General features: G+C 31.1%; 1 protein-coding gene across 1 annotated transcript; it reads left to right on the plus strand.

The window, feature by feature from the left end:
* The first annotated feature begins 5,534 nt into the window (after positions 1-5,534).
* Positions 5,535-7,320, plus strand: LOC139875853 (uncharacterized). The gene is made up of 2 exons (XM_071863146.1): positions 5,535-5,690; positions 6,808-7,320. The coding sequence occupies exons 1-2, from the start codon at positions 5,535-5,537 to the stop codon at positions 7,318-7,320; spliced, it is 669 nt and encodes a 222-aa protein (XP_071719247.1).
* Positions 7,321-10,277: the final 2,957 nt, after the last annotated feature.

Genomic DNA, 10,277 nt, shown 5'->3' on the forward strand with positions numbered 1-10,277 from the left:
GCCTTTATAAAAAAAATGCACCATGTAGGGTTCGAACTCGCGACCACATGTTTAACAGCTCCTCCCTAACCTTCTTGCTGTTTACGTCTTTCTGATTTATATTAGATACCAAATGTATTTAACCTCTTGGCCCAACAGGAAAATTAGAAGCCCAATTAGATCATGAAAGTTCACGGCCCATGTTGAAATCAAAAGCCTAAAATACTTTCGATTCTTTTTCTAAAAAGAATGTCACAGCCTGGAATCGAACACCCTACCTTTCGTTACACACAAACACTCCTTAACCATTACTGCTGATTACTTTCTTGATTTAATTTCTAAACTAAACCTATAAAACCTGTTTTAGCCTGCTGTCATCTTCTTCTTGGCTAGTTATCTTCATAATCATCTAACATCACTTTAATCATATTCTTATCTTTTCATCATTCAACATGCTCATAACATCATCATAAAATCATACAACAGTTATCACCATTATCTAATCTTAATTATCATCATCTTGTTTTATCTATATTGCATTCATCATTCTGACATAACCCTCGTGATTATCATCGTTATCTTCGCTATATCATCATATTGTTAATTATGTATCATTATGAACCATCACTCATCACTCATCACTATATTTTTGGAAATAACAAAATTGGCTAATTTGAAAAGGATTTGCACAGATACGTGTTAAACGTTTACTCAGTTTTCGAGATTTTTCAGGTGCATAACTAGATGCATTGATCTTTTCTTCCGTAGATAACGTGTGGTTAAATCATCCTCTCGATTGAGGTGTTTTCAAGAATCATGAAAGGTTTGGACGCAGATTGTAATTGTCAGGATACAAATGAGGTTTAAGATGAAATCAAGTGGCAAACTTGAAGAAATGTTTAGTTTCATATGTTATATTCAATATTTTAATTCATTTTAATTGTCCAATGTCGATAGTCCACAGTCGATAGTCCACAGTTGACAGTCCAATAATTCATATATAGTTTAATATATAATATTCGAATTAATTAATACGTATCGTGACCCGTATACATCTCAGACTCGATCACAACTCAAACTATATATATTATTGTAGAATCAACCTCAACCCTGTATAGCTAACTCCAGCATTACTGCATATAGAGTGTCTATGGTTATTCCAAATAATATATATAGATGCGTCGATATGATATGTCAAAACCTTGTATACGTGTCCCGATATTTAAAATGCCTAAAATAAATAACAGAAATTAAATAACGATAAATAAAGTGCGTAAAGTAAATAACAGAAATTAAATGACGATAAATAAAATTGCGAGAATGTAAATTGTGATAATTAAATTGCGATAATATAAAATGTAATCAGTTAGCTAGGAACAATTAGCTAGGAATAGTTAGCGTGGATTCTTAACAAAATTTCTCATAGTTAATTTGTTTGTTTCTAACAATTTTTATTTTTGTCCAATGTTTTCTTCATTATGCAACTTGTTGGATTCTGATAGATCATAATCCAAATATGAAATTGAATGAAAAGGGTTATTCCGCGGTGAATGGATACATATATCGGTGAATGTAAGTAGGATAGTAAATGACTGTTAACTCAGATTTGAAGAATGTACAGTGTAACTTATTAATGTGAATCTTAAATATTTCTCGGGTATTACCTACCCGTTAAAATATTTTCATCATTAACAGTTTTTACAAAAGGATTTTTAATTACAATCTTTATGAAAACATATATACATATATATTTTCTTCAGATGAAATCATGGATTTAATGAGTCAATATAATATTAGACTCATTTGATTTACCGTTTAGAATAAGAATATATATAACCTCTAAAACATTAGAGATTATTTAATCGCCATGTCGAATGAAGATAAATGATGTAGAACGATTCGTGGAACGATAATTATACTCGAGGTACAGAATGAGATGTTGAGGCATGGATTGTTGATAGTACTGGTGCTGTTACTGATGGTACTGTTGGTGTCGGTGATGTTGCTGAAGCTGGTAGATTTTGCACCATATTTTCCAAATTGATTACTCGAGCGCGAAGTTCGTTGACTTTTTGTATTATTCCGGGATAATTGTCGGTCAGAACGAGCAGATGAATAAGGTTTCAAATTGTGGATAGAATATAATCATGTCGAGCTACTCTGGAAATGAGGGTGAAGATGGTGTTTCGGATTGATTCACCGATAAGTGCTTCGGGTTATTCGTCAAGAGGTGAATTCGGTTGGTGGAAGGGATCGACTTCTTCGCGTCTCCATTGATTAAGTCGACTACGAACCCATCAGATGAATTGGGGATGGCTGATTGGTTGCTCCATTCTGGTTACACTGCTTTCGGAGTTCGAGTGGAAATCTATATCGGAATAGCTGTCGGAATAACTATTGGAATAGCTGTCGGAAGGGACTCGAACTGGTTGAGGAATTCATCTCATACGATCAGATGAAGGATTTTCGATAAGAAATAGATTATAGGATGTAGATTAGTACCCTGCAATACATAATTTACATATGCATATATAATACTAAAATCTCATAAGTTACGGAGGAATCTACGGAAACTGTCAGGCAAAGGTAACAATAACAGATACGCTAAGATATGAATTTATCTATACACTGTCTATGCAATAGAGGCAGCAATACGTGTCTAGACTTTAAGGATGATAAACAAATAATTTTTGACACGAAATGATAAGCAAAACTTTTGACATGCAGACACGGTCGAAGTCCAGACCTATAAATATATCCTAACAACTACTAGGTCGAAGTCCAAACTCATTAATGCATCCTAACAACTACTAGTTAGACACACTAATGCAAGACCTGGTTCGCTAAGACCACCGCTCTGATACCACATGTCATACCCCGTCCTAATCTGTCCGGACGAAGTCACCAACATCTGGTTCCATTGCGATGATCGACTCCAAATAATGTTTTTACAATGAGCAAATGCACAGCGGAAGATTTCTTTCATACCTGAGAATAAACATGCTTTCAAGTGTCAACCAAAAGGTTGGTGAGTTCATAGGTTTATCATAAAACAATAAAATTCATCATTTTGATAGACCACAAGATTTAAATGCTGCATGGTACAAATGGGCCCGAATCCTATACCCACCTGTAATGTACATGCGATATCTTTTAAATACAGTACACCTTTCTCGTGTACGAAATCCTTTTTCATAAATCTTAGTAACCGTACACATATCTCGTGTACAAAATATACTACAAATAACCTGTGTATAAAAATCATTCTCTCGATACATAACATTCACATCAATTGGTGGCAATTATCATGTTCACATAATTCAATGGTGGCAATTATCATGTCCACATAATTCAATGGTGGCAATTATCATGTCCACATAATTCAATAATAATTCGCAGAACTTCTGTCTGCATAATAATTCATTCGAGGAATGTTTTGCTTGTGTCTATCTCGTCAAACATTTATAAAAGCATTTCATGTATTCGCAGTTCAAAACATATTTCAAAAGCATTTAATAAAGCAGTTGTAAAAACAGCGCATGTATTCTCAGTCCCAAAAATGTAAAGAGTAAAAGGGAGCAAATGAACTCACCATACTGTATTTTGTAGTAAAAATACATATGACGTCATTTAACAAGTATAGGGTTGGCCTTAGATTCACGAACCTATAACAGTTATATATATATTAACACATATAATGGTAATCGAACAAGTTTATATATTCTTATTAATTATTATTATTATTATTATTATTTATAATGATAATATAAGAATAATAAAAAAAATGATAATATTTTTAATAGTAAAAATAATGGTACTACTAATAATGATAATAAAGACGTTAATATTTATAATAACAATAAAAATGATAATTTTAATAAAAATACTTTTGTTAATGATGATAATTTTAAAAATAATAATTTTAATGATAATACTAGTAATAATGATGATAATAATATAAATTATTAATAAAGATTATGATATGAATATTAATAATAACAAGTAATAATAATAATAATAATAATAATAATAATAATAATAATAATAATAATAATAATAATAATAATAATAATAATAATAATAATAATAATAATAATAATAATGAGAATATAAATGTGTATACCCTTTTGAAGACTTTTCTAAAAAGAATTTCGAACGACGGGGCTCGAACCCGTAACCTCTCGTTTGTCAACACACACTTAAACCACTCCACTGGATCCGTTTTTTCTGAATTTATACATAACCAGATTTTTATTTAACTCCTTACTTCCTGTTTCTAATTTCCGCCATTCAGCCTTTATAAAAAAAATGCACCATGTAGGGTTCGAACTCGCGACCACATGTTTAACAGCTCCTCCCTAACCTTCTTGCTGTTTACGTCTTTCTGATTTATATTAGATACCAAATGTATTTAACCTCTTGGCCCAACAGGAAAATTAGAAGCCCAATTAGATCATGAAAGTTCACGGCCCATGTTGAAATCAAAAGCCTAAAATACTTTCGGTTCTTTTTCTAAAAAGAATGTCACAGCCTGGAATCGAACACCCGACCTTTCATTACACACAAACACTCCTTAACCATTACTGCAGATTACTTTCTTGATTTAATTTCTAAACTAAACCTATAAAACCCGTTTTGGCCTGCTGTCATCTTCTTCTTGGCTCGTTATCTTCACAATCATCTAACATCACTTTAATCATATTCTTATCGTTTCATCATTCAACATGCTCATAACATCATCATAAAATCATACAACGGTTATCACCATTATCTAATCTTAATTATCATCATCTTGTTTTATCTATATTGCATTCATCATTCTGACATAACCCTCGTGATTATCATCATTATCTTCGCTATATCATCATATTGTTAATTATGTATCATTATGAACCATCACTCATCACTAACTTAGACTATATTCGCCATAATCATATCACTATTATAATCTCAATCATCATTCTTAAATCTTAATATCTAATGTAATCTAATCCCACTTAATTAACATATCGGCCCACTAGTAACCTACACAACTTTTTGTTATAATTTTAATTCATCAAGGCCCTACAACAACCAAAGAATTAACGAGTACGTCCAAGTGGTTTATTAACTTTACTTGTTGTAGGCCATCTCAACCTAAAGCTTGTCCCTCATTATTATTTTAACCTTCCATTTTAATATTTTAGATAGAATAGCGCTTGTTAAAGTAGCTGGATAGTGGATTACATCATAAATGGTGGGACAATTTATATATGGTTCAAACTAGAATAGCATATGCGAGAGTTTTTAAAACAGAATATAAATAAGGTGCAGCAGTTTTAGATGGAAGATAAAATACATGTGATGGTGGTGGTGTCGTGTCTTGGTTCAAATAGAAGAAAAAGAAAAAAAAACTTGCAGCTGTAGTAACTCAAAGTGGGTAGCGGTAGGGTGTATTTTTGGGTGACAACATGGAACAGCAGTTGCAGCTATACCGTAAAAAATTGTGGAGGGTTAAAGGGTGTTTGTGATTCTTACTTCAACTGAAAAATGGCAGACAACAATGATAACAGGTGATGTTCGAGATTGGTGAGCATTTGGTGGTTGGATGTGACAAGAGCCTGCAGAAATTTTACGATAGGTTTTCAAAGAAGAAGAAGAAGAAGAATAGTGTAAGAGATATCAAAGATGGTTTGGTTGTTCTTGATAAAGTGGGTGATCTTGGAGGGGAGGTTAGAGGAGACGGAAAGATGGTGGCTTGGCTCGACTGAAAGCAGAAACAGGAAGTTTAGTAGCATCAAGATTGGTGTGGTTTGTTTGGTTGTTGAAATTGAGCAGGGACAAGTATCAAGTGTGGGTGTTTAACGGTTTTTAATGGTGGTTAACCGGTGGATTGTTAATGGAGTGGTGTTCTTGGTTATCTAGTGAAACAAAAGTGATGCTGGTCGGTTGGGTGGTAAGGGTTTGGATGGTTGGTGATTAAACCGAAGAAGAAGATTAGGAGGAGAATAATAAATGTTATTATGTGTTCATGTATCTATAATCTATTACATATATAATAGAGAATGAGAATTATGAATCAAAAAGTGAACAGTGAAATAGTAATTGAATTATATTCTCGTGATATATATTTGTATGTATGCTACCGACAGTTTATTCCGATTGGTTATATCGTGTCCATTGCTAAACACCTGACGTATAAAAGTGTTTCTAAAAATTCCCATATTTTTAGATTAAATGTATTTAATTATTTCACTCATTAACTGTTTGAAACCTGATCAAAAAGGTTCGATAAATATTTATTTTCTGTTTCAATTTATATGTACGGAGTACTAGTATTTAATCTTAGAAAGGTAAAAATATTTTCATGAAGCCTAAAATCTTCGTAATCAATTTACAGTTCAACTTTCATTTTAAATCTTCATACATATGTACTATATCATTATGAACACTAAAGAAATGTCAACCGAGTGTTACAGACTTTTACAGAATAAGTCCAAAATCATATTTATTCAATATGCTCTTTATATATAAGAACAATTTTAAATAATAAATTTTTACTAAGTAAATACATTTATTAATTATATATTTTAAACAATTCAATTTTATATAACAATATATATATATATATATATACATAAGTAATATTTATATATATATCTACACACATATATATATATATATATACATATTTACAAACACTGGTTCGTGAATCATCGGGATTTGTCAAAGGGTAAATGAATATATGAACATAGTTCAAAAAAAAAAATTTAAGACTTCAATATTACAGACTTTGCTTATCGTGTCGGAAACATTAAATCATAAAAGATTAAGTTTAAATTTGATCAGAAATTCCCGGGTTATCACAATAATTTTGTTCCAAAAAAGGTGGAAGTTTTCATATGGAGGGCGAGAAAAAAGAGGTTACCGGCATTGTGCGAATTAGATAAACGTGGTATTGATTTGAATAGCGTTCAGTGTCAACTTTGCGACGATGATATCGAAACGGTTGAGCATGCGTTAGTCTTTTGCAAACATGTAATAGAAATTTGGGAAAAGGTTTTCGATTGGTGGGGAGTGAAACTTCTATCCTCGATTAGCATCAATGAGTTATTCCAAGGTCCATCAAATATTGCGATGTCGGATTTTGGTATCAAACTGTGGCAAGCGATTACTTGGACGTCCGGATATCTCATATGGCATAATCGAAACCAAAAAATCTTCAATAATAAAAGTTGGAATCCCCCGATTGCGCTATGTGAGATACAATTAAAATCGTTTGAATGGGTCGCTAAGAGATGTAGAGAAAAGAAGATCGAGTGGCACAATTGGATTCACAATCCACATATTTTCCTAGTTTAGTTAATGATTACTTAACATCTTGTTAGTTATCTCGTGTGAATTTCTAGTTAATCGTGAGGCCATCGATGTAATGTGTTGTAAACTTTGAGTTGTAAACATCTTGAGTATATTAATAAGATTGCTGCTTTTCAAAAAAAAATATATTCTTTTTTTAAGGATCCTTCTCTTTTCTTAAGAGATGAATAGCGAAGTTCAAACTTGGTGACAATTATACATGCGAGCTCAAAGTCCCTAGAATACTTCTTAGAGGTAACCTTTTAAATTATTTATTTATTTATATTTAAATTATTTTTAAGTCAAGTTTCCTACTTTTATCGTTACGGAGTATTTGACTATTCTTCACCTACTGACAGGTTTAGTTGTGCTAATAATAGTCATAACTACAAAAAAATTCGACCGCGCGTTACTGCGGTTATATTCGACGCGCGATCGAATTTGGATATACGTTGTTTGGTACCTAATATATCTAGTAGGTTGGGTTGTTTGTTGGACGTGTATGTATATGTATGTAATATAGCCCGAAATATTTAGTGTTTTTTTAACGATGTCCGTTTCGCGTATAGTTAGTCGCGTTGTGTTCGTAAAATTATTTCGAGTTAAACGGTGGTGTCGGAAAAATTTAACTCGCACCGAGCGAGAATATATGACCCGTTATCTAGTGTTTTTTTTAACGATGTCCATTTCTCGTATAGTTAGTTCCGTTGGGTTTGTCTGATTTTTTCAAGTTGAACGGTGGTTTCGGAAAAATTTAACTCGTACCGAGGGAGAAGATAGGGCCCGTTAAAAATTTGGGTGAAATTAGTTTTTTTATTTTAATAAAATTATATATTTACGCTTTCTACCACTGAAAAAGTGTAAACTTGAGACGCCGTTGTGTAAATTGAGTAGAAGTTGGAAGACCGTTTGTAGTGTGAACGCAAACTCAAAACGACAATTGGATCTTCCATAACTTTTAGTATATATGTATAATATAATAACAATAACAACATATCTTCAACAAATCATAATTATATAACGTTGAATTAAAAGTTATATAACAAAACTTTTTACATTCTGGTTCCATTTCCGAAATTACTCATCAAGTTCTGCTGCATTACATCAAAGTTTTACTAAAAATACCGATAAAGTTTTATAAACTTCTGTGTACTAGACTTAGCATACAGGGGCGGCGTACATGGGTCCGACCCGTATATACCATATGTTGAGGAAAATAATAATACTGCTAATTAAATGCAGATTGTGAAAATTTAAAGTAAGTCTACTAATATCTATCCCTTTTTATCTCCACCAACAAATATAAAGTATAGAATCTTACTGAAGAAAATTCTTCATGTCGTATAGAGTAGTAGTATACAAAAGTCCAAATTGTGTTCAATCAAAAATGCAAAAGTCATCCTTCTATAATCATATTTTATGCAAATCCCATTTTATATAATAATACTACAAGATAAATAATATGAAAGTGTTATGATAAAGATAAATCAAGTGGATGGTCAAATTCATGAATAATGATAAAGCAAGTGGATGATCACGGATATTACTATTTCACCTATTTGCACAGTAAAATTTGTAGTATAAATATGTAATCAAATGTAATCACTCAGTGCACCATTCTTACATATATATTTCATATATACTCTCTCTCTCTCTCTTTTTTATATCTTCTAATAATTATCAATAGTCCACAGTCACAAACCACGTCACTAAAGGTAGTTATAAGCCTACTGAATTATAACACGTCGCTAAAGGTAGTTATAAGCCTACTGAATTATAACACGTTATCAGCATGAAGTGCTCCGTATAATCAAGGTAAAAAAAAATAATTCTTTAACAATATCTTCTATTATTTATTAGTAAGGTAAATATTATTATCATCATAACTAACATTTATATTTATGTTATTTAAGTTATATATGGTCGGTTATACCGCCTGAATTATATTTCTGTAATCTAACTTTTATTAACTTCACTAACATTTATATTTATGTTATTTAAGTTATATATATACCGCCTGAATTATATTTCTGTAATCTAACTTTTATTAACTTCACTAACATTTATATTTATGTTATTTAAGTTATATATGGTCGGTTATACCGCTTAAATTATATTTCTGTAATCTAACTCTTATTAACTTCACTAACATTTATATTTATGTTATCTAACATTTATATGCAATTAATCATTATTTATTTCATGCATACTAATGTTTATTCTTAAATTTATTATTTATGCATAATATGTTTATTCTCTTAATCTTCGTATTTATACTAAACGTATTTATACTAAATGTATTTTATAGTAATCATATTTATACTAATAAAATTCTTTTATTAAAATTATTATTAATATAACGAGTACATAACAGTCGTTAACGTCAACTAACGACGTTACAACGGTCATGTATACATAACGGTTGTTAACGTCAACTGACGACGTTACAACGACTATATTTTTCAAATATAAAATAAACATCTCCGTTTTTCACATTTTCACAAATCAATCTTCATTTTCTCAGATTACCACTCTCAAAAAGTTTTTGTAAAGATGATTCACACAAGGATGATTTTTCCTATTGTATTGGTCATATTAACTATCATCATTGTTGCTAATATACCACCGGGTGAACCTATATTCTATCCTGCCCTTGTGGTTTTATTATTTGTAATCATACCATTATTTTGTTGTTTGCTACTTATGAATTTAAAATGATTCTAATTTCATGTTGTTATAAATTGATTATGATTATAATTTATGTTGTTCATCTTTCCGAAAATAGAAAATGTCAAACTTATCAAAGCTTGAGTTTGATGCCCTAGACGTATCGAGAACAAACTACACATCATGGGTCATGGATGTAGAAATAAATCTTGTGTGATGACCCGAAAATTTCTGACCAAATTTAAACTTAATCTTTGTATGATTAACATTTCAGACACGATAAGCAAAGTCTGTAA

The sequence above is a fragment of the Rutidosis leptorrhynchoides genome, chromosome 11, assembly GCF_046630445.1.
Source record: "Rutidosis leptorrhynchoides isolate AG116_Rl617_1_P2 chromosome 11, CSIRO_AGI_Rlap_v1, whole genome shotgun sequence".
NCBI lineage: Eukaryota > Viridiplantae > Streptophyta > Magnoliopsida > Asterales > Asteraceae > Rutidosis > Rutidosis leptorrhynchoides.

What these genes read in the sequence shown, in the direction of transcription:
- LOC139875853 (XM_071863146.1), top strand. Translation starts at nt 5,535, where the DNA reads ATGTTCGAGATTGGTGAGCATTTGGTGGTTGGATGTGACAAGAGCCTG. An exon ending in TGGGTGATCTTGGAGGGGAG is followed by an intron (nt 5,691 to 6,807) that starts GTTAGAGGAGAC and finishes AAATTTGATCAG; the next exon opens with AAATTCCCGGGTTATCACAA.